The sequence below is a fragment of the Strongylocentrotus purpuratus genome, unplaced genomic scaffold (assembly GCF_000002235.5).
Source record: "Strongylocentrotus purpuratus isolate Spur 01 unplaced genomic scaffold, Spur_5.0 spur5_scaffold_6, whole genome shotgun sequence".
Lineage (NCBI taxonomy): Eukaryota > Metazoa > Echinodermata > Echinoidea > Camarodonta > Strongylocentrotidae > Strongylocentrotus > Strongylocentrotus purpuratus.
The window spans coordinates 61,995,067-62,020,908 of NW_022145612.1; the positions used below are offsets into that span (position 1 = coordinate 61,995,067).

Consider the following 25,842-nt stretch of genomic DNA (forward strand, 5'->3'; position numbering starts at 1 on the left):
TTATAAACAATGACTTAATCAGAAATGAAAACCCAAGAGAAATAATTCTCTACTGGTATGTCAAATTGGGCAAGACAGGGGATATGTCATATATGTCATCACAGACTTATTGTTGATTTGAAATTCAGAAAATATGTGAAAACACGTGATTTTTAGCTTTTTTTGGGGGGGGGGATGGACCCCCCCCCCCTGGCGCTCAAGTGGGGGGGGGGGTGCAAATTTTTCAGGAGCAAAAAAAAAAAAAAAAAAATTGGTCCCCCTCCCCTGAGAAATCCTGGATCCGCGCCTGGGTACTCACTACTGTAATTGAAACTAACTTGATGTCCGCACATTGAGATTAAAAATTAATATTGGGGGGGGGGGGGGGGGGGGGCTCATCCCCCCAAAAAGCTAAAAATCATGTGTTTTTACAGGTTTTTTTTCCGTGGATCCGCCACTGGCTCATATCACAACTTCACAAGGAAAAAGAAGTTTGTTTATAATGTCGTCACAATCCTGTACGGACTCGAATTAAAGGTGTAGTTACTCATTCTAGTTCTCGCGCGGTGACGCTCGCGGGATATCTCTCTCGCGCGCGCGTTGTCCGTACGTAATGCATAACATCTAATCACAACTTTATACAGTACGTCGGACTAGGCTGTGACTGGTATGTATTTATTGTCATTTTTATCATCAACTACCGTATTATTAATATTTTGTCTTATTTCATTCGTGCTGGAGGCTGCTTCTCTTATGATCATCTGACTATTGAAGAAGTAAAATTGTCGCTTAGAGACCGAAACTATGCCTGTGAAGTTGTGAGTGTGATGTGAGTTGAATTGACTGTGCCATTGAAAGAATGTGTGTGAACATTGACTGTGATTGTGAGTGTGAGTGAATTTGGGCCTTGGGAATTGGGTAAGCCAAAGCTAAAGTGCAATCCCAAGGATCCATGAACAAACTTGTAAGGACACGAAGGATATGACAACAATGTGATTACATGTACATGTAGATGATTAGAATTTTGTAAGACGGGGGATTTGTGTGTCCAGATACTTGCTACTAGCTGTCACGTTTGCAATTTATTTTGATGCTGTGACCAAAACAACAAAAAACGCAATTGCCACTAGACAGGCAGGCAATACTTGACTTGGCATCTATTCGTCCTTTAAAATATCTGAATATTTTTAACCATTTTTAACCATTATTCTTAAAAAAAATGGATAAATTTTGAGAGGATTTTGATCCTTTAATAGGAGTAGGTCTATATTGAATTTCCCACATCATTTTCAGTCATGATGTTGCATTATTATTTAATTTTTGTTTTTCTTTCCCTAATCTACATGTATGTTCTGTATATACAGTATTATGGTTGATATTCGTTATGTATATCTGACTTATTATGAAATATTATAGTATTAATGACTGCTTTGAGAGAAATAGTTGTTTTTATACGCTCAAGGGAAGGTTAGAATTGTGCTATTACCCGAGGCGTGCCGAGGGGAATAGCCCAATTGTAACCTTCCCGAGAGCGCATAAAAACAACTATTTCTCGAATATTAAAGCAGTCATTAATACTTTTATATGCCGAAAAAAATAGACTAAAAAATAAAAAATAAAAAATACTTTTTTTTTTGGTCGAAGATGAGATTCGAACTCTTGCGTACAAAAGGTGATGTATCTAAAGTCAGCGCCTCAGACCTCTCGGCCATCGCGCGTTATTAACATGCTTGGCAGTTTTGTACGATATATACATTAAAATGGATTGAAACCGGCTTCGCGTGTGATGAATGCTTCGCAAAAGCTCCATATACGGACTCTTCTTTTACTTTTGCAATGCATATTGGCACGAACTTAGATCAAGATCTATCGGCAGATGTTGTTTTTTTGTTTTTGGAAGTTTATTTTCGTCTTCATGTCAACAATGCAAGATAAAATTGTCGGTAAGATCGATCGAGATTCAATTGTATTGAAATTACCGACCAATTATTCGCACACATACGGTATCCTCCATCGCTCAAACCATTTTTTAACATGTAAACCTATGGGGTAACCATGGAGACTGACCTATTTTTTTAATAACCATGGTTATTAAAAATATTAAATGTTTTAAGCATGGTTACCGGGAATTTTACAGGAACAGTTTAAGTTTATGAATGCAATTTCGACCAATCAGATGGCTGGATTACTTAAGTGAGGTATATAATATATGATATTCATTGGAACATGTGTTCAAATATGTTATCTTCAGATTGATTTTCAATAAATGGCCTGTTGGAGGGTCCAAAAAATGGAGAAAAAAAAAAAATTATTCTTAAAAGATGTATGAAATATGAAAACTTCTTGAAATTGCTGTTTTGAATAAGTAATGCTAGAGTCTACGTAGACCGAAAGCTTCAGTCTCTATATCGTCGGTTGTTCCACTGAGACTACGTCTGGCTCCACTAGACCTTCGGATATACAGACTGAACGATCGCCTATGCCATCGTATGTTGAAGATATCACGGCTAGATTTTAGCCGTTAGGCCCCTCCCACAAACATCACAAACTTGAGGAGAAATACATCATTTATCTTCAATTGCAGTAATTTTCTAGGCAATTGTCAGTCCCTAAAAGTTCCCTTTTTACCCCCCTTCCCCACGAAATATAAATATAAAAGAAATAAAAGGACTTACCGAGCTTTTGGCTGCTTCTCGATGACCCACGTCAAGCATTCTGTCCGACAGAAATCAAAATGATGGCTAATGAATATTCAAATACGATAAAGAGGATGGTTGACCTCGCCTCGGCTAGCTCCTCCGCGCGGCACGTCGAGGATAGCGCGCGCAAGTGAAGCACTGACAACACGAGAACTCAAACGATGCGAGATGTACATGTATGTGCACGTACGCGCACATCTATGAATGAGGTCAATGGGGTGGAGACTAAAAAACTTTGTCATGAATATTCATTACTTTGATTCAAGATGGCTGATGTCTGAAGACAGTCAAGTGGAAGAGATAATAACACTTTTTTGAAGAAGATTTCATATGCAGAGGTCCAAGGTACATATTTTCTTAATGTTTATCATGTGTGGTTTACTTCAAAATGCCAATTGTATATGTTAGTGCATGCGATTATAACAAAAAAAGGATTTAACTTAGCGTCAGGGCAGTATCGTCTTATCGTAGACCCGTAGAGTGTATCTTCAACGTACGATGGCATAGGCGATCGTTCAGTCTCTATATCCGGAGGTCTAGTGGAGCCAGACGTAGTCTCAGTGGAACAACCAACGATATAGAGACTGAAGCTTTCGGTCTAGAGTCTACGTTACTTTGCTAGTGATAGTGACCTGACCCAAGTCAGGCTTGTCAGGATCGGGAAGGCAACTGATGACTGCTGCCGTCTGTGTCGGGCAGAGCGAGAGGATGTTGAGCACCTTGTTGCAACTTGCCCAGCCCTATCATCTGTGCATCAAGACCTTATTAATTGTATTAAGGATAACCTCAACACAAAGCAGTTTGCTCAATACTTCGAGTCTGCGCCTGCGCTGTTCTTGGAGTCGGTGCTCTTTTTCCCTGCTGGACACATCAGCAGTAGTGCCAAAACACAACTGCATACACTTATCCACACTTATCCTTTATTTTATTCGCAACCTTCACACAACCCGTCAAAATCTACTTAACGACCTATAGAAAGCCATTTATGTAACTTCGGCAGACTCACAGTGCCGATGATCTCCGACCTGAGCGGAGGACATCGCCTACAACATTTGGGAATAATTGCATTGTGCCGTTTGTAATTTTGCTATGTTATGATGAGAGTGGCCCAACAATGTCTAACCATAATGTCTAAACTTTCTAAAGAAGTGTTACAAAATTGTACCAAAATAAGATTTCCATTTTACTTTTAGTGTTTGAGTGATTGCTGTCATGTCCTGACAGTCTGGTTCTCGGAGAATTCAAAAGAATCTTCTTTGTGACTTTGTTCGATGACGAAAATTCCACACAAATATGGGATTCGTATAGGATCAAATTGTGCCATCTGTGATTTTCTAATGACGTGAGAGCGAGACGCATTGTCGGTTCACTTTGTGTTGGCCTAATGAACCTACATGTAGTTAAAGTCCAAGTCCACTCCAAAAAAATTAGCTTTTAATACATGTAGATGTAGATAAAAAAGAGAAACAGAGCTAACAAAACTTGAGAAAAATTTGATAACTACTAAGGAAGTTATGAATTTTTTAAAAAGTATGAACAAATACGGAACAATGGAAATCACTACACAAATTGCCGATTTGGTTGTAAGTTTGTGACGTCATTGCTCACTACCCATAGGAAAGAAAGGAGCCTGCCGCATACTCCTGCGGCAGACTTGCCACAGATCTGCAGCAGACCTGCTGCAGACAGTCATCTTTTTCACATGCAAATTAGTTTTGCCGCAGACTTGCCGCAGACTTGCTGCATACTCTTTCAGTATGATGAAGAGTCTGCAGCAGACTGCGCAGACTCCTTTATTATGAATATTCATAGAAAAGGCTATAACAAAGAGTCTGCTGCAGACCTGCTGCAGACTCTTCATCATGAATATTCATATCTCATATAGACCTACTGCAGACCTGCCGCATACTCTTTCATATCCAGTACGTGGCAATTAAGTATGCAGTCTTGCAGGAAGGCTATGCTGGAGAGCATGCATTGCATCATTACATTCTAGCACCTTGAATTAGTAGAAACAGCTAAAATAGGCGGAATTGCTTCAACAATTCTACAAATAGATAGATAGATAGATAGATAGATAATTTATTGGTCCATATTCAAAACATAGAAAATAGAAAGTAGTTTCAAAATAATTGATAAGTCACATAATGTTCATGAATTCACACAAGATCATGACATTAACAAAAAGCATAAGTATAAATTACATAGTAATAAGGAAAACTTAAGAAACAAGTCGACATTTAAAGATTGAGAAGAGAGAAAAAGGTCGTAAGGAGACTAGATTGAGGAGCAAAAGTAGTAATAAGAGAGAGAGAGGGGAGAGGAGGAGAGAGACAGAGAGGGATGGGAGAGATAGAGAGAGAGATAGAGAGATAGAGGGAGAGAGAGAGAAAGATAGGAACGAAAGGTGGACACGGGAGAGGAGGTAAGGAGAGAAGAGGACATAAATAGAGGGAGGGGAAAAAAAAAGAAAGGAAGAGGGACGAGTTGTACACGACGCATGTAGATAAATTGTTAACTGTCTATCTGAGAGGTAATAGACCAGTTTCGCAGCGTATCCACGTCGAATGCGCAGGTCCCCGCGAAGTGCGCGGACACGACTAACTACACCCACCCTTCAGGAACAATCGTATCCCAACAGGCAGAATGCAAATTGCACACGAAAGCCGCTACCAGGCTGGCAATACATTAGAGCTCGCCAAACTAGCTAGCAACGACCAACGTACGCAACTGACACCCCGCCCACCGAAACACAACCACTCCCAACGATGAATGGAGCCACCCGCATCCAGGCACCCCGACAAAGACCCACGCACCCAACCCGAACCCACTGCGAAACTGATCCATTATGTTGCAGTTGCACATTTAAAAAAACCTGCTTTATGGTACTACTTATGCGTAAAAACAGAGCAGAGGCAAGATTGAACAGTGGGTCAATTGAAAAAATAAATATATAACTGGCTGGCAAGAGACTTTCAAAAGGGTCATAGTTTAACATTAGCATTGAACATATGAATGACATTCGGTACAAAGGATTGTCTGTAACAACAGCGGTTGCTCCTCGGTACGCGTAGGCGAATACCTGAGCGATTGAATCCAAAGAAATGATGTAATGGATGTGATGGGTCATTCATTATTGTGTGAACTTTAAGTAACATACGTTTTTCATACACAGTACTGATAGGGGGAAGATCTGAATAAATTAACCGCTGGGCAATTTTCCTGGGTCTATCTTACTTTCTCCGATTTTGTTTTGAAAGGTTACCAAAAGTGCACAAGAAATTGAATGTCAGGATACTCTGTATAAGAGATTGGTAGAAGAGAACTAGGATCCTACAGTATTATCCACATGAAATTCCTTTAGTTTCCTTAGAAAGTATGACCTTTGACTCGCCTTGCCTGCTACGATTTGGGTGGTCCTATTCCAATTAAGTTTATTATCAACAGTTGTTCCCAAGTACTTATATTCAGAAACTCGCTCAATGCTTTGATCATGGATAACCAACGAGTCAAGAGGCTGAGAGGAACAACGAAAGTCGAATACCATTTCCTTGGTCTTTTTGACGTTGAGAACTAGATGGTGCCGATCGCACCAGTTTACAAATTGATCAACTTCTCTAACATATGGGCTGGAATCTCCTTGAAGGAAACCAGTTATAACAGTGTCGTCTGCGTACTTAATTATTGAACAATTATTATTGGTGATGGTATAGTCGCTAATATAGAGCGAGAAGAGAATTGGTGAAATTACACAGCCTTGGGGAGCACCCAGATTCAGACATTTGATGATAGAGTTCAGATTATTACACTTAACCCACTGTGGTCTGTCTACAAGGAAATTATGGATAATCCTAACTAGACATGGTTTGACATTCATATTAAGTAGCTTATATCTATCAGTATGTGAGGACAATCGTATTTAAATTTAAAGGCACTTGAGAAATCTATGAACACAGACCTAACGTAAGACCTAGGAGTATCCAAATGTTGATACAGACCCTGTAGAAAAACAAGTACTGCGTCTTCTACACCTCTATTGTACTGATATGCAAATTGAGTCTTGTCAAAATTATTAACCTGGTTTCTAAGATGTCTTAGAACAATAACCGTTCAAAACATTTCATAAGATTGCATGTAAGGGCTACTGGTCTATACTGATTCAGTTCACTAGGGTTTTTCATCTTAGAAACTGGAATAATAATCGAGGATTTCCAAAGACGAGGAATCCTACCAGCATTCATGATCAATTGATAAATACATGTAAAAACATAGGCAAGTTGTTGACTACACATGTTCAAAACCTTATTAGAAATGTGGTCTGGACCAGATGCTTTGTTTACATTTGTCTTCGCAAATACATTTCAAACTTCATGTTCACTAAAGACGATTACCTCATTTGAATCAATCACAATATTTGACAGCCTATCTATTATTACATCATTCTCTGTAGAAAAGTCATGAACATCGAATCGGGCATAGAATTCACTAAGACTATCAACAAAATCCTGTTTACAATCCATTACTCTCCTATTAGTGTCCTTTGCAAATATGGGTTTAACACAATGCAGAAGTAGAGGTAGAGGAATAGGAATACAATAACTTCATAAACATAGCCCAGAGTGGAGTCACAGATCCATGTGCTAGTTACAACAAAAAAGTGAGTTAGTGGGGCTGAAGATAAGATCACACATGGCACGACAAAAAAGTTTAAAACAGTCCGCTAATTCCACAGTCTCCTCTTATGTAATAAATTCCTCTTATGGTTTTAGTTGAACTTGAAGCAAATTGTTTGGTTTGACAGAAGCTAAAAAGACAATTAACAGTGCTAATTAACACAGGAATTTACAAGATCATGGGCTCAGCCTGCAACCTCATGGTCCTGCATGCGTATTTTTTATTTACACGGCAGCGAGGGGAATTTCTCGATTAATTCCAATGAAACCGCTCGCGAAGAGTCTAGACTAGACCGAATCCGAGTACGAGTACCTAGCAGCAGTGCAGTGTATTATGTGTTGTACTCTCATACCCAAAGAGATTCGATCATACACAGTATGTCCTCCTGAAGGGGGTCGAATGAGTCAATAAATTCTATTCTATTATATTATATTATATTATAAAGGGAATTGTACTTAACATGTAGATCTAGAGAAGGAAACGATGAAAGACATCTTAAGGAAAACAAGAAAACAAAATAGATGTCTTATGCAATATTGAATAAACAGTGACGGCAGTATGATATATTATGCTAGTAATACACCATGGCACAGAGAGCGTGAACATAATATACATGTCCTCGACCACGTTCCAACAACACAGAACTTACATCGACATCACAAGTCATATTCAATACAGGCACTACAGACTAGACTCTTCGCGAGTGGTTTCATTGGAATTAATCGAGCTTTTCCCCTCGCTGCCGTGTAAATAAAAAATACGCGTCCTGCATGGTCCTCCAAAATGGCCGCCTATAGCCTTGCTTCAGACTGTATAATTTCCCACTTTTCTGTGGCAGACCTGCCGCAGACTGTTCCTGTGGCATACTGGTATGCGGCAAGTCTGGAGCAAAGTTTCATCCTGCCGCAGATCTGCCACAGACTGTTCCTGTGGCATACTAGTATGCGGCAAGTCTGGAGCAAAGTTTCATCCTGCCGCAGATCTGCCGCAGACAGTTCCTGTGGCATACTAGTATGCGGCAAGTCTGGAGCAAAGTTTCATCCTGCCGCAGATCTGCCGCAGACAGTTCCTGTGACATACTTGTATGCGGCAAGTCTGGAGCGAAGTTTCATCCTGTCGCAGATCTGCCGCAGACTGTTCCTGTGGCATATACTGGTATGCGGCAAGTCTGCAGCAAAATTTCATCCTGCCGCAGATCTGCCGCAGACTGTTCCTGTGGCATACTGGTATGCGGCAAGTCTGGAGCAAAGTTTCATCCTGCCGCAGATCTGCCGCAGACTGTTCCTGAGGCATACTAGTATGCGGCAAGTCTGGAGCAAAGTTTCATCCTGCCGCAGATCTGCCGCAGATTGTTCCTGTGGCATTCTAGTATGCGGCAAGTCTGGAGCAGAGTTTCGCCCTGCCGCAGATCTGCCGCAGACTGTTCCTGTGGCATACTAGTATGCGGCAAGTCTGGAGCAAAATTTCATCCTGCCGCAGACTGTTCCCGTGGCATACTGGTATGCGGCAAGTCTGCAGCAAAATTTCTTTCTGCTGCATACTTCGGCATACTCTTTGCCGCAGACTAAAAGTCTGCCGCAGATCTGCGGCAGGTCTGCGGCATACTTTTCACTTTCCTATCACTATTTATCAATCGCTTAATACCGGTATATATTTTTTTATCTTATTAATTCTCAAGTAACAATATTGTGGTTCCGATTTGATCCCAACCCACAAGACCTTAAATCTACGAAATATAATGAAGTTGGCACGCACTGAGTTTTGTGGGCTGAGAAGTACTTTAAATATATTGTCATCAGCATGTCTTGGCAGACTTCAGGTGAATGCGACGAGGTGGGTTTTCTGCCACAACAACAACAACAACATGCTGCCCTCTCTTGCGCTGAGAGAGGAAACCTGCAGGGAATTAGGCCTATCATTCTGTGTGGAAGATCTGTTAAGGCATAGAGAATAGCAACATATAGACTTGTGCCATATTTGTTATGGCCATATTTTTAATTTCGCCATTTCTGTATTCAATCAGGAGTAGGAAACTAATAGGAGGTTATATGACCTTGTACATGTATGGCTAAATATCCATAAGGTACAACGGTTGATGAATTATACACCCTGCAAATACGGGCAATATAATGCACACATTACTGTTACTCTGTATGCACTGGCCTCTGCCAGTACATATATACCCTAAAGTATAAAAGATGCACAGTCTACATGTAAAATATTTTGAAGTGGTTGTATTTAAATCCATATGTATACGTAATATATGCTGTCATTAACATTTCCCTTTTTATTTTTCCATCTTTATCTGTATTTTCACTTACAGACAAGATCTTTTGACGCCTCTGCAGTAATCTTGACATTAAGCTGCACATTTAGCTGCACATTTAGCTTCACATTTGGCTCTACATCTTCAAACAAAGTGCTTCCAATCAATCATCACAATGGCAGAAGCTAATGATAGTTATGATGAGGAATATGAAACGGATGATGACGATGATGAGATGTATGATGATTATTATGACCATCAAGGTATGATAGACGATCCTGTATTTTGTGAGCACAGAGAACCTGACCCAGAGGCCTTTGAATATAAGTGTGTAGACACTGATGGAGCAAAGAATATACTCAAAGAAGAAGTCGATTTCGCTTGTCAAAATCTGAAGGTGAGGCACATTTTTCTCATTTTATTGATTTTGTATTCAGTATTCAGTAGAAGTTAGATTGAAAATTACTAGTTGGTGTTTTTTAATAGTTTTTTTTACAAAGCTATTTATTTTCTTTGAAAATAAAATAGTAAACAAATATACACTTTCTTGAGAGGTTCTGGTTATAACTATGGGACTTGATGACTCCAATAGTGCCATTTGCTTTGGGGCATTAACCAGTACCTCAAAAAAGAAAGCAGGGTATATTAGTTTTATTTCAAAAATCTAATGAAAAAAGAATATATATATTTTTATGCCTCCGTTACGAAGTAGCCGGAGGCATTATGTTTTCGGGTTGTCCGTCCGTCCGTACGTCCCGTTCTCGTGATCGCGTTATCTGAAGAACCGATTGATGGATTCCTGCCAAACTTTGGTCATGTATGTATCTTGCAGAGCCGATGAACTGATTAGATTTTGGGGGTCACGAGGTCAAAGGTCACAGGGCTCATTATGTATGCAAAAACAGCTCGTGATCGCGTTATCTCAAGAACCGATTGATGGATTCTTGCCAAACTTTGGTCATGTATGTATCTTGCAGAGCCGATGAACTGATTAGATTTTGGGGTCACGAGGTCAAAGGTCAAAGGTCACAGCTCATTATGTATGCAAAAACAGCTCGTGATCGCGTTATCTCAAGAACCGATTGATGGATTCCTGCCAAACTTAGGTCATGTATGTTACTTGCAGAGCCGATGAACTGATTAGATTTTGGGGTCTTGGTCAAGGTCAAAGGTCATGCGGCTCATTATGTATGCAAAAAATAGCTTGTGATCGCATTATCATTAGAACAGATTGATGGATTCCTGCCAAACTTAGATCATGGGATGTATCTTGCAGAGCCAATGAACTGAGTAGATTCTTGGGTCATGAGGTCAAAGGTCAAATGTCATGGGCTCATTATGTATGCAAAAATAGCTTGTGAATGCATTCTCATTAGAACTGACAGATGGATTACTATTTAACTCAGGACATCTTGCAGAGCCAATGAACTGAGTACATTTTAGGGTCATGAGGTCAAAGATCAAAGGGTCATATATCTATATGAGAAATTACTTTTTGGTTTGTAAACTTGCTCTATGACGGAGGCATCATTTATCTAGTTTTTCATTGATTTAAAAATACAAAAACATTTTAAATTTTAATAAAATTTATCAATTTAATAACAAATTATCAGATAATGATTTGTTTAAAGAGTTTCGGGCTTGGGAAAATAGTGTGTTTATTTCTGATCATGTGACACACATTTAACCAATCAAAAACCAATACATTTTTGATGCAGGATATTTACTGTAATATCATTAATCTAAGCATAACATGTGGAACGATGTAACCAAATGAACAACTTTCAAGTTGTTTTATGTAACAAATGTGTTGAGAGATTTTATGCTGTACATAAAGCTGAATTACTGGATACTGAGATTAGCTGTTCTGACATTTTTCTTGTTTAATTGAATGTTTCATCAGATTGTTAAAGCTCTAAGAAAAGAACAATGTTAAAAGAGATGGAAGTATAAGATTCCATAAATGGAAAGGAAAGGGTTTCCAAATTCCCTGTTTTTCACCACCATACATGTATTTGCTGACTGCTGACATAGACAGACTATAATGGACGCTTACTTAGTATTTTTTTAATTTTTTTTAATTGAAAATCTTTAGTCTTACTATTTAAAGAGTGTAATGTGTACTTGATGTTGCAGGTCCAGCCTAGAGTTGCAAGAGCTCTACTTATGGCACATCACTGGGACCTAGCAGAAGTTCAGAAGAGGTACGTATCTATACAAAAATATATAATTTTGAACGTAATGGTTTTGACAAGTTTTCATTAAATTGTTTTAAATTTTACTGTTGCTTTAGCCTTAACCTCTTCAAACTAAGTGCAACCATCCTTTCATTATAATTAGCTTAAAACATTTTGAAACACCATATTGCGGTATTTTGAAAAGATGACTGAAACTTGTGGAATCTCAGCTCAAGAACTCTGTCATTAAGATATGATCACACAAAAACAACACATATCCTGTACACATTGCATGGAGTGCTTTTGAAGATACATGTACATCAAAGGTGCTATACATCAATAGTATGCATGAATATGTATAATATCTGCTCCATAAACGACTGTACTAAGTTAAATCTGGTGCTCAAATTCTTTTGTTAATTTGACTTAAGACTAAGCTTAACCCAGTGTTGCATAGAAACTTTAGTAGGACATGAGCATTATTTATCGGGTAATTTATGTAAGGTAATTTATATAAGGTATACCAATATAACTAGAGAAGCTAGTGAGTGGATTGTGAAAGGATACTGTTATTATATCATTTTTCATTACAGAACTGATCAGGACATTGCCAACATTCTTGTCGAGACCGGCATCCTTCCAAGAGCTGATAAAAGTTTCATTGCTCCTCTACCTCAGGTATCCACTCATTTTTACATCAATATTCAAAAAAATCTTTTTATAAATCGTAGAGTTACACTAAAATAAGAGGTTACACCAACATCATGTAAACATGGTGGTGAGAAAGGTGTTGTGTAACTTGGGTATATGAGTTGATGCTGCCTGGCTCTTTTAGATAATAATAATGATAATAATCTGTTTTTTTATATAGCGCTCAATACACCAATCCAACGATGTAACAAAAAAAATTTATGATTGAAATTCACATTTTGTTTGTTTTTGTATCTGTTTAAAAAGAAATATCAGCTACACAAGAGCTTAGATTTAAAAAAATTAGGGTATTCCAAATGCCCCAAAGATTACTAAAACCCTCCATAACATTAAGAGAGCTAAGGTTCCTTGTGAGGATCTTCAATACATACATGATGATGATATGCAATTATCCCTATCCAAGAAATCATTCACCAATGTAGCAAGTACTTCTTTAAGAGAACAAGACCCTTGATTTTTGTTATCAGCAAAATATCTCTGTACCCAGAATAAAATTGTAAGCTATTAGAAGTCAAGGAAAGCAATTGCTTACAAGGAAACCAGTTGTTTATTCTCAATTGTTTTAGTAGTATGTTGGGGAAGCTGCAGAGGCAAGAATATAACAAATATTGCTTTTTTTTTTTGGGGGGGGGGGGCGGGCGGAGGGGGAGTTTAACTGCATTTTGCACGATTTAAAGTGTAAAGGTGTAAAGGTACATGCCAGTTGCTGAATGTTTTGTTTTTATTTTATTTAACATGCTATAAAGTGAGTGTGATGTTTCATATTGTAGGAATTGGTGTTACCTGCCAGAACAACCTGTCCAGTCTGCACCTTAGTCAAAACCAAAGATGAACTGAGGGCTTTATCATGTGGACATTTCTTTTGTTGTGATTGCTGGATTACACATCTCAGCTTCCGCATCACCGATGGAACTGCAATAGGTATACCAAATAAATGTACTCATAGTGCTAGCCTACATGTATAAGGTTTTACCATAGAATTTAATTTTTTCTTGCTTAAACTATTTCCTACTTTCATTCTGATGTACAAGGTGGTTTGACTTGTTCAGAGCCAGAATGACATTAACTATGTGTTAACATTAGTTCATGCCCTTCTAGCTCCAAACATATGATTTGTGATACACTGGTGCAAGATTAGTAGGACTTGGGTAAATATCAAAAGAATATGTCAAGCCTGTGATTAAACCCTGTATTTTAGTGCTGTATATCAATAACAGCAATCATAAAATGATACCCTAATAGGTCTATTCACACGGCATGTGCGTAGGAGTGGTTTGTGCTTAGCTAGGTTTATTATTCAGTCTTCTGGGGGTATTTGTCAGAATTGTATGTATTCAAAGCCATGGGTTATAATCGAGTTGCTTTGGATTTGATAAATACACACAGTTGGTTCTAAAACTTGATATAAAAAGATCATGTAATGATATTTCTTTAATCTTAAAAAAAAAATTAAAATTGAAAACAGGGATGTGAAATGTCTGATTCTAGATTTCCAACTAAGCCTGCCTTGCAAAAGATTAGTATATGATTGTACAGTACTAACCTTTGGACTGTACTTGTAAGCATGGCTGTGGTTGTCACACTGTGCACCACTCTTGGAACACCCCCTCCCCCTTCTAAGGCAAATACAAGTTTTCAGAATTTTTTTCTCCAGTGTTTGACTCACACGGACATGCAAGTTTCTTTTTACATCATAGGCTGCTTTGTTTACAAGTAAAGCATGTAACCTTATCTCTCCTCTATGAAATATTTTAAATGTCCAGTCAGAAATTAGTTTTGATGAAGTGGAACTAACTCTATTATATATTGATAATCTGAGTAGTATGCAGACTCACATTTGTTTATATTTCATCTTTTTTGTTTCCTCTACTTTCAGAAATCCGTTGTATGGCTAATGAGTGCCACATGAGAACACCAGAGGAATTTGTCTTGTCTCTTCTAAAGTCAGACATCATGAAGCAGAAATATGAACAATTTGCCTTCAGGGATTACATCAAGGTATTGTAAATTGATTCATGTTGATAATAATAATAATAATAATCTATTAAAATACACTCCAAATTTTATTAAGTTAAACCAAAAATGGAAATTCTTTTTGCCCAATTGATCGTGAGCCCGGCAGCCACTGAGCAGCGCCAGATCGACGTTGCCCTATCCCTTATTGTTGAACGCCAAACAAGGTAGCAACAACTCCCATCTTTTAACGTCTTTTGGTATGACGCGGCCGGGGTTCGAACCCACAACCTCTACTGACTGAGCCAATAATAAGGCCATATTTCAATGAAATAACTTCAAATGAAGTAAGCTACAGAGCTGTAGTTAGTATATATATTAGTCTAGCCACTATTACAGCTATTCTACTACCACTATAACATCAAAATGTAGTAGTTGTATGAAATGGCTTCCTATGAAATATGCTACAGAACTGTATTTGATATCAATATCTTTTAGTCTAGCCACTATTAAAGCTACTACACTACCACCACAAGATGCAGTAGCAGTAGTAGTAGTACATGTAATATAAAGCACTTTCTGTACAACTTGTATCTTGGTCAGAAATCAGTTACTTTCCTTGTGTCAAATATACCTCCCTCCACAACCCTACAGTACATGTAGTGCAGTTAATATTGTTCAATAATTCTTGTATTTGAAACAATCACATATTTAGTGTTGATAAACTTTTTTCTCTGTGTATGCAAATATTTCTGAGCTCACAATCAACATTTATTAATACCAATGCCTTTATGCTGTATTCCTATTGTTCAATACATCACAATAACATGATTTTTAAGTATTAGACCAATATTTTCATTTGGAGGAAAGAAGCTAATAATGATGTTCCATTGTTTGTTCATTACTGTTGCAGAGTCACTGGAAATTCAGATTCTGTCCTGGTGCTGACTGTTCTATGGTTGTACATGCAGACGAGGTCAAAAGGAAGAGAGTTGAATGTCTACTCTGCAAAACTTCTTGGTGGTATGTTCCACGTTTATCAAATCCAGTGTTGTGCCTATAAGAAATAAGAAAGGTTAGCATGACACACGCTGAGAACCTCTCAGCATCAGAGGAAATCTTTCTACAACTTGCTTCTTACAATGGATTACAAGGACCCCTCCCCCCTTTAGTTTGCGTCAATGAATCTAATGTGTCATACTTTTGGTTTAGGTATGCGTCAATGAAGTTTTGCAGAGTAGACATTCTGATTAAGAAAAGAGTTAGGTAAAATCTAGTTTTCGGTGCAGGGTTTAACAACGTTATAAATAAGTTACTGTATTGAATTGACCATAGAGCAGTTTAGAAGAAAGTGATTTTAACTTCTTGCCTGTATGTTGATTTTTGTCTTGACAAGTTTTAAGTGTAGTGAGTCATACCATGCACCTGCTGGATGTGAGACTATCAAGATGTGGCTGACCAAATGTGCCGATGATTCTGAAACTGCAAACTACATCAGTGCACATACCAAAGATGTGAGTCTTACAAGGATTCTTTCTCACTATTGGGAACTTTTTTTCAATTGACGTATATGTAAAGAAATGGTTTTAATAAATTATTTTGATAGATTAAACACATCAGTTTCTGTAAACTATTCAGACAAAGACAATGATGAATCTAATGAGAAACACAAAGTCTACTGTACATGTTGTTAGAATTAAGTACATATTGAAGAAATGAAAGGAAAATATTGAAGGAATGAAATAAGTATCAAATTTTTACATCAGATAAAAATGAAGGTGATTCGTGTATCCACTTTGATTTTAGTGAGAACCATCTAGTTGTGCAATCACTTGATCTATTTCATGCGAGTGACTCAATTTAGTAAGAGATTAATTTGATTTGGGTAAAAGATTTATAGATATACTGTATAACCCGCATTTACTGACTAAACATTAATATTCATTTTTAATAAGAATGACAATTCTAATTCTATTGAACAGATATAAACACAACTAGAGTTAAGTTCTATGGAATTCCTTTTTTTTTGCTGTCCCCAAAATCTTACTTCCATGCATTATATTGATTTTAAAAAGTAGCCTAATACTAATAGGTGTAGTTTTGTTTCAATGATTAGTTATAGTATTGAGCTATTAGACTTTCATTTGTTTGACATTTTTATTTGTATTCTAGTGTCCAAAATGCAACATCTGCATTGAGAAGAATGGAGGCTGTAATCATATGGTAAGTCTTATGTATTTTTTAAAGAAGTAAAAACAGGCCAGTGCTGTGTATTGTTTGTGAATTTCAGCATGATTTAAACAATTTCTTATAATTTTGTAGATTCCAAGTGACACAATTCACAACTGTTCATATTTGCAACGAAACAGTTCCCAATATATTATTGCCATTTTCTTTAATAATATGATAAAATGACTACAAAAACAACATCGTATTCAAGATCAAAATGCATTTGAAGATTGATATTTTGATAAGTATTTATTGATTTGATCTACTTTTAGCAATGCTCCAGGTGTAAGCATGACTTCTGTTGGATGTGCCTTGGTGGTGAGTATCATTACAATGTTGTTTAGTGTGTAAAGTATATGGTCTGGTCATTCATTTACATGTTGATTGGGAGATGAAGGGTCTGAATACATGCCATATGTACCTGCCCTCAGTCAAGGCATTTTATCTTCACTCATGAAATCAATGTTGTTGTTTTTTATCTCAATGACAAAGGAAATGCAAGGAAGAATAAATGTTAGATCCTGCTTAAAAGTATCGGCTTGTATGATGATGTAAATGTTTCTATACAAAATAATTAACAATGGAGTTAGCATCACAAATAACTTCCTCTTCCCCCCCATTGAATGACTTACCAAAGAAATTTTTATTTTTATGCCTCCGTTACGAAGTATCCGGAGGGATTATGTTTTCGGGTTGTCCGTCCGTCCGTACGTACGTCTGAACGTACGTCCGTACGTCCTGTTCTCATGATCGCGTTATCTGAAGAACCGATTGATGGATTCCTGCCAAACTTTGGTCATGTATGTATCTTGCAGAGCCGATGAACTGATTAGATTTTGGGGTCACGAGGTCAAAGGTCAAAGGTCACAGGGCTCATTATGTATGCAAAAACAGCTTGTGATCGCGTTGTTGGAAGAACCGATTGATGGATTCCTGCCAATCTTTGGTCATGTATGTATCTTTCAGAGCCGATGAACTGATTAGATTTTGGGGTCACGAGGTCAAAGGTCATATGGCTCATTATGTATGCAAAGACAGCTCGTGATCGCATTATCATTAGTACAGATTGATGGATTCCTGCCAAACTTTGGTCATGTATGTATCTTGCAGAGCCACCGAACTGAGTAGATTCTTGGGTCAAAGGTCATGGGCTCATTATGTATGCAAAAATAGCTTGTGAACGCATTCTCATTAGAACTGACAGATGGATTACTATTTAACTCGGGACATCTTGCAGAGCCAATGAACTGAGTAGATTTTAGGGTCATGAGGTCAAAGATCAAAGGGTCATTATATGAGAAATTGCTTGTAATCGCGATATTCTGAGAACCTGTTAATGGATTACAATTGAACTTGAATTTGAAAAATTTCTTCTGTTTTGGTTTGTAAAATTGCTCTATGACGGAGGCATCATTTTCGACTGCACGCAGTCGAAGTTCCATCTAGTTTTTCTCTGGTTTGAATTGACATTAAGATTTTTATTACTTTAAGGCCGCAGTGTCGTATAGACCGCAACCCTGATTTTGACATTTCGTAGACAACAAAAACACAAACAAATGGAAGGGAAAAAAAAGGGGGGGGGAGGGGGAGGGTGCAACGCTACAAGACCAATCAAAAACTATTTTTTATACAAACTGATACAAAATTCATCAATATTCTTATAAATTTTATAAGAAAGAACTAAGTTTTAAGTTGAATTCACACCTCAGAAATGTTTGTGATTTAGCAAATCTTTTGTCGATTTTGAAGCTAGTTGTAGCTATTGTATCGCAGGCAGTTTTGGTATCCGATATATACCCCTACCTACCACAATGCAATGCAAAATTGCCTGAAATGGATACAAATAAAATAGACTTTTTTGCAGACGGTAGATGCACAGTGACGTTGCGCGGTACCTGTGTTGTGGTCCCTACTTTAGCAATACAATGGCATGAACTTAGATAGATCTACCAGTAGCTTTTGTTTGAAAAATAAATTACAAAGTTTATTTACGAGATTGACAAAACTTCATGTCAACAATGTAGCACAAAATTGTTGGGAAGATGTGTGCAGTTATTCTAGAAATGTCCTGTACCATTGTACATTAACTGGTATAGTAATTGTAGTCCCATATGTTAACATACATGCTTTTTTGACCGCCGATTCAGGGTTCGAGATGACCCTATTTTGACTGTTGTTGCGCATAGGCCGCACCCAGACTTAAATTCATTCAAATATTATCAGACTGAAATGAAAAATAAATTAACTCTGCCACTAATGGCTTCAGCCCAAACTTTGTTCGACAAGATTTAGAGAAGACTTGAAAACATTACCAATGTATTAGCTTATAATTTATTTGGATTTATTTAATTTTGCCTATCTAGATTGGAAGTCACATGGAAGTGAGTTCTATGAGTGCAGTAGATACAAGGAAAATCCTAACATTGCAAATGAATCTGCTAACGTGAAGGCCAGGGAGGCTCTAAAGAAATACCTCTTCTACTTTGAGAGAGTGAGTAACATGCTATAAACCATGACTGAACGTGCAACGTGTAATACAATAGAGGTATCCTTTTATTGCAGTATTGTTTGAGGTTATATATATATATCCATTTGCATATTAGGTTCGGGAGAATGAAAGGCAGCAATAAAATCAAATTAAAAAATGGGTGAAAAAAAGAAAATCGTAAGTGTTTGTTATGTTTTAAATTTACTCACTGTGGAAGATAATCCTAGAATGTATATGGAGTGAATGAGACTTATACATGTTGACTATAATGCATGCTATGGCAAGCTGTTGTTTGGTTTATTTGTTGAAAAAGCCTGTTACGAGTTTAAAGGTTATATGTCACGGTCGGTATTATTCTAGTTTCACCCAAATATGGTACAAGTAGGTTTCTAAATATGTTATTTTCTAAATGATGGGAGTTAATTACACATGTATTGATGCATGATATTTCAGCATAGTACTTCAGCTTACAATAATCAAATGCAAGAGTGAGTAATGCACACAGTTTGTCAAATTAATAGTTTTGTTTTCAGGTTTTGTTGATTGGATGCACTTGATACTGGTTTATAATGTGCATTATTACACATTCTTTTATATTAGTGGGAAAATCATTCCAAAAGTCTCCGTCTTGAGGCACAGACACTAAACAAACTCAATGAAAGGATACAAGAAAAAGTGATGAACAACATGGGTACATGGATTGATTGGCAATACCTCCTTGATGCTGCTTCGCTCCTAGCAAAGGTATTTATTCCATCTAACTGTAATACTTTATAATAAATATTGTCTTCCTATTATAATCTAATTTGTTAAAGCGCCTTATTTGTTGGGAGTCCCTAACATTTAATTGGAAATTCCACTTGGATTGTATCATAATGTGAAAGGGCATGTCATTTAAGACACATTTCTGCAAGGATTTTCAAAACAATTGTGTTTCAAGAATACAAAATTTAAGTTTTCTGTGTACAACAGAAAACCCAAGTTATGTATTCTTTTATCAATATATTTGTCTTCAAATACATTTTTGGGGGCGGGAAAATCTATGCCGAAATGTGTATTAAATGACATCCTTTTTCACATTATGATACAATTTATGTGAATTTTGCAATCAATTTTCCAACACTTTAGAGGGGCTGTAAGAAGAGATCAGGGCCCCGTCTTATAAAGAGTTGATATCAATCGCAACTATGTACATAAGAGATAGGAGACTGATTTAGGATTGATTTGGATCAGTCGTAAATCCTTATAAGATGGGGCCAGGGAATACACTATTTTACACAAAAATGTTGTATGTGCATATTACACAAAGACAACATTTTATCAAAATATTGTGAGATGCTGTTTGAAAAGTTTTAATTATCTGCATGAATCGAGGTGTAGGTATTGACAGCTGAAGATGCATTTCATTCTATATAGTGCATGTAAGTGTTTGTGTCATCTAACCATCATGCCTCAATGCTCATCTTCATGGTATTTGTTCTCTTGTTGTTATGTACAGTGTCGATACACTCTCCAGTATACGTACCCTTATGCCTACTTCATGGATGCTGGCCCACGTAAGAAGCTGTTTGAATACCAGCAGGCCCAACTAGAAGCAGAGATTGAGAATCTATCGTGGAAAGTAGAGAGGGCAGAGACCTATGACCGAGGGGTAAGTCAGAACAAAGTAGAGAGGGCAGAGACCTATTACCGAGGGGTAAGTCAGAACAAGGAAGTAGAGAGGGCAGAGACCTATGACCGAGGGGTAAGTCAGAACAAAGTAGAGAGGGCAGAGACCTATGACCGAGGGGTAAGTCAGAACAAAGTAGAGAGGGCAGAGACCTATGACCGAGGGGTAAGTCGGAACAAAGTAGAGAGGGCAGAGACCTATGACCGAGGGGTAAGTCAGAACAATGATCAGCAACTGGTCATATCAAGTGTAATGTGCAAGATGAATTCTGGGAATGAAAAATACATTGAAGTGAAAGTGAGTAATAACAATAATAATAATAATTACATTTAGAGGGCGCTTTAAACAGGCATCTCTAAGCGCACAGGTGGTACTGTCTAACTCAGTATAATTATTCAACATGTTCAATAGCTTAAAAGCAACAAATAAAATGAATGATTGCATTTGTATATTCATATTGAATGCTCACATGAATATGTGCTATGTCCATATTCAGCATAGATTTGGAGTGAATAAGAATTTTGAAATCTTGGAGCTGTCATACATTTATTGATCTCCTGAATATGACCAATTCACTTATGTGAATATTTTGTTTCGTTACAGGATTTGGAAAATCAAATGGATGTTGCAGAGAAGAGACGTCAAACCCTTCTGAAGGATTTCCATACATTATGAAGGTCATCTTGTAAGCTTTTACTTTAGCTTTGTATCACTGGATGCACTACAAATCCTATTCTTATGGTTGGATTCATGATGTGGAACAATTGATTACTTGGAAAAGACCTGAACTAAAGCTCACAGATCAGATATTTTATCATATTTTGACATTTTTCTCCGGCTGGTGTTTTTTTTTCTTCTCCAGTAGATAATCATTGATGAGTAATGGTTTGATTTTATTAGTAACCTTCTAGACACTTAATGAATAATTCAAATGAAAGTTACTCCATAATGTATCACCCATAATCCAAATGACATGGGTTAGATTGTCAGTCATATGAGAACCACCCAAGTTAGCCCAAGGTCTGTCCACTAATTAAAGGCTGATAGTTTTCTTCTCTAAAGCCACAGGACTCAAGCAAAGGTTTCAATGAGAAGGAATATGAGAGGAATCTACGAGGCATTACTTACATGAAGATGAGCTTAAGGGAAAACAAAAGTCTATTTATGTTTAACTAATATGGACCACTTTGCAAAGAAAGTATGTTAAGATCACTCAATATAGTTTATGTTAAAGAGTCAGTTTTGTAGATGAGAACTGTATTCCCTTTCCTTCAAAGACTTATTTGCTGAGTCTTGGTCGAAAATTTAACACTAAAGTGGCTTTCAATCTCTGTTCTTATTGTTATGTACCGTTCATACGTTCCCCATATGAAAGTCCACTCAGGCATCATCTTGGCCTTGAAACGAGATGAACAGGAGAAAAAGTTTAGGACGATTTGATGAAGAATAAGAAAAGTCATAGATGTCCATTTCCATTTGATTGATTTTTCTTCCAAGCAGCTCACTATTTGCTTGTTATGACCATTTTTATGATTTACTGTTTTTTTCTCTTATGCCATAGATATGATATTGGAAATACTTTTTACCCGCCTCCTTTATGACATAGGTTTATGTGTTGATCAACTTCCAAAAGAAGGGATATTTCTAATTATGTGCACAGACAAATGAAAGAGGTGATCGTGAGGGTAATTAGGTGATATCTAATATGACTGTGACACATCACAACTTTAAAAATCTATATCTATCTTTCTTTCCGTTTATCAGATTGTTTTTTCACACTTTCTCAAATCTATGTTTGTACATGCATTTTGGTTATGACCTTGGCGGGAATGCTTGGAAGATAACTCCTCCTAAAAACTCAAGATTATTGATATTGTTTATTGTAAATCTGCTCTATACACATTAACCATTGATTTGGTACAAGAATTGGCTCCTAAGAGAGGAGCCCAATTTTAGTGTAATTATCTCTTTAAGGATAATGTGAAATGTGATACTCTAAGAAGTTCATAATGTGTATATGGTGGATTTTTATATCGCTCAGATCTAACTTTTTACACCTGGGATCTATACCTTTCAGAAGTTTCACTCCCATTTGCTTTTGACTGACTGTCCTGTACTCCATTGTGCTATGGAATATGTGTACTTTATTTATCACACCATTTCATGTACGATTAGTTGCATAGACCTCTAAACTTTAGTGTGTATTATCATAGGAATATCAAGTAAATAAGTAAGCGTAAAGTCTATATATATATATATATATATATTATATGTAGGTCAAATGTTATTCTGCGTGAATTTGGACCAAGTACGTCCAAAAGCAGAAAGCGACCCGACAATTTAAACAATGCTTATTTTGGACCAGGGGGAGGTGTTGCATTGCACTGCTGGCTCACCACCAAGAGGGAGTATTGTTCATAACCACTGACGACAGGTGGAAGATCAACTGATGATCCCCCTGGTTGTGCAAGAGACAGTTACCACCATAGTCTCTTGTTTTCTTAAACTTTATCTTTAATCATTATATCCCCAGAACGGTTTTAAGTGTGAACTGATTTTGAAGTCAAGTCTGTCAAATTTCAATATTTGTTATGGCAGTACTTATTACAAGACTCATCACAGGTATATATTTTCATACCGTCATCTAATATTTAGCACCATCAGGAGAGGAAACATGTATTTCATTTGTAATTTGTTCTTTATTTGGACTTCAAACTATAATGTGCATGAACCGTGTAAGTAGAAGTGATTAAATCTGAGAGTAATTAGGCCAAGGACACAAAATCTTCCCTCCTCCCGACCTAAAAATCAATGATGTCTTTTTTTTATTGCAACTTCTTAAGAACTTTTTAAATGATGAAGTGAGTAGAGTTGGAGAGGTTAGGTCGAAGGTCAATATATATGAGAACATTAATAGTTCATAAATGTGCAATTATATTAAAATGAAATTATTTAGTGGAACAATGTTAATGATAATGAAGTGAATTTAGGCAGAGGCATATTGTAGACAAAGTCATATTCTGGATGAAATATAGAACCAAGAAAACGGCACAATTTTTTTGAAAAACTTTCTCTCCAAGGAGAATCATGAATTGCTAAATAAAAGCAGTCTGTAGCTTGTTATCTTAAAAGCATGTAGAGCTTATCTTTACCATTTTCATTCCCCAAAAAAAAAACACAACACCCAAAACAAAACCTAAGTTAGGATATTGAAGCAAAATAAAACATTGATGCACTACATAGCTGTTCATAACACTTGATAATTTCCTTACAAGGTATATGATTTGGGTGAGAGAAATATATTAAAAAATATAAAGAAAAAGCAAGAAAAATAGAAAAAAGCAATGATGGGGGTCATGACCAGATATGTTTTCGCACTTTACTCAATTTGTTAATGATAGTTTATTGTTCTGTTCTGATATACATGGTTAATATTCAAATCAGATCATAATTACCTAATATAAAATGTACTATGAAGCAGCATACACAAGTTTCTAGAGACTTTTATTATGATTCTAGAATCCTCCAAATAGTTTTGAAGCTGATATATATAAATGGATAAGAGCCAAACTGCCTTGTTCATCAGTGATGCACACCAGGCGCATACACAAGGCGGGGGTGGGGGGGGGGGGGGTTGAACCCCCCCATGGCTGACCTAAAAACGGTGACCTTACACCCCCCCCCCCCCCCTCAACGAATTTTTTTTCTCCAAATTTCGAGACCAAAAAAAAAAGTGTCCGCTTACCGGGAGCACCGGTAAACTTTTATATTCAATTTTTCTCGAATAACAGAACTGTTTTAGGGGCTAATTTTTGTAGTGCTTATAATACATCCACAGGGGCATCCAAATATATCAAAATTGTAAAGATTCACTATCCACCCAATTTTCAACATTTCCCAAAACTTTGTATTACCTTTAAATCGGGACAAATCAATTTTTCACATACCGGTACATGAAAAATTACAAAACCGGTACATGTTTTGATCAGAGGTTATTCATTTGACTTGAAAAGTTAGGAAAACTATGCAAGAAATGTTGATTACCCTAATTAGAGAGGTTGCCATATGAATACTCTCCTGTCCAGTAAAAAATACCATTTCGAGATCCACTTCTTTGGCTCAAAGATTTAGATTATCCGAAATATCTTTCATCATAGAATAACTGTAAACAGGGTGTACTTATATCAATCAATAATATGCCAGAACAAAAATATAATACATGTACCGTACTCTAATTAGGTTGAATCATTATAAAGCACTTCAGTGTTGATTATAAGTGTTGGTTCCTTTGCACACAAAAAGATTTCATATTATTCAATGTGATTTACTGGCAGGGGATAAAAAACTGCATTTATACCTAATGGGTGAGTGATGTTGACTATAGATCATATGTTTGTTATATAGCAAGTGGAAGGACATTTTATGAATAAAAGTTTGGAATTCAATATTTATTGTAAGTTACATGACTCTTGTTTTATGTGTGATGAAGAAAATGCATAATTCTCATGTACGAGGATGTAAGGCTCTTTAAACATATTGAGATAGGAGAGGGTGTAAGGCTCTTTAAACATATTAAGATAGGAGAGGGTGTATGGCCTTTAAACATACTATAGTAGGAGAGGGTGTAAGGCTCTTTATACATATTAAGGTAGGAGAGGGTGTAAAGCTCTTTAAACATATTAAGATCGCAGAGGGTGTAAGGATCTTTAAACATATTAAGGTAGAGGGTGTAAAGCTCTTTAAACATATTAAGGTAGGAGAGGATGAATGGCCCTTTAAACATATTAAGGTAGGAGAGGGTGTATGGCTCTTAAAACATATTAAGGTAGGGGAGGGTGTGTGGCCCTTTAAACATATTAAGGTAGGAGAGGGTGTAAGGCTCTTTAAACATATTAAGGTAGGAGAGGGTGTAAGGCTCTTTAAACACATTAAGGTAGGAGAGGGTGTATGGCCTTTAAACATACTATGGTAGGAGAGGGTGTATGGCCCTTTAAACA

At 37.0% G+C, this 25,842-nt stretch overlaps 1 protein-coding gene across 1 annotated transcript; it reads left to right on the forward strand.

Moving 5' to 3' along the window:
• The first annotated feature begins 534 nt into the window (after nt 1-534).
• Nucleotides 535-24,328, forward strand: LOC589579 (E3 ubiquitin-protein ligase ARIH2). The gene is made up of 14 exons (XM_011664418.2): nt 535-646; nt 9,676-10,015; nt 11,755-11,822; nt 12,389-12,473; nt 13,277-13,427; nt 14,383-14,504; nt 15,373-15,482; nt 15,856-15,973; nt 16,632-16,682; nt 16,961-17,006; nt 19,052-19,179; nt 19,777-19,920; nt 20,675-20,827; nt 21,449-24,328. The coding sequence occupies exons 2-14, from the start codon at nt 9,794-9,796 to the stop codon at nt 21,518-21,520; spliced, it is 1,470 nt and encodes a 489-aa protein (XP_011662720.1). The 5' UTR covers nt 535-646; nt 9,676-9,793; the 3' UTR covers nt 21,521-24,328.
• Nucleotides 24,329-25,842: the final 1,514 nt, after the last annotated feature.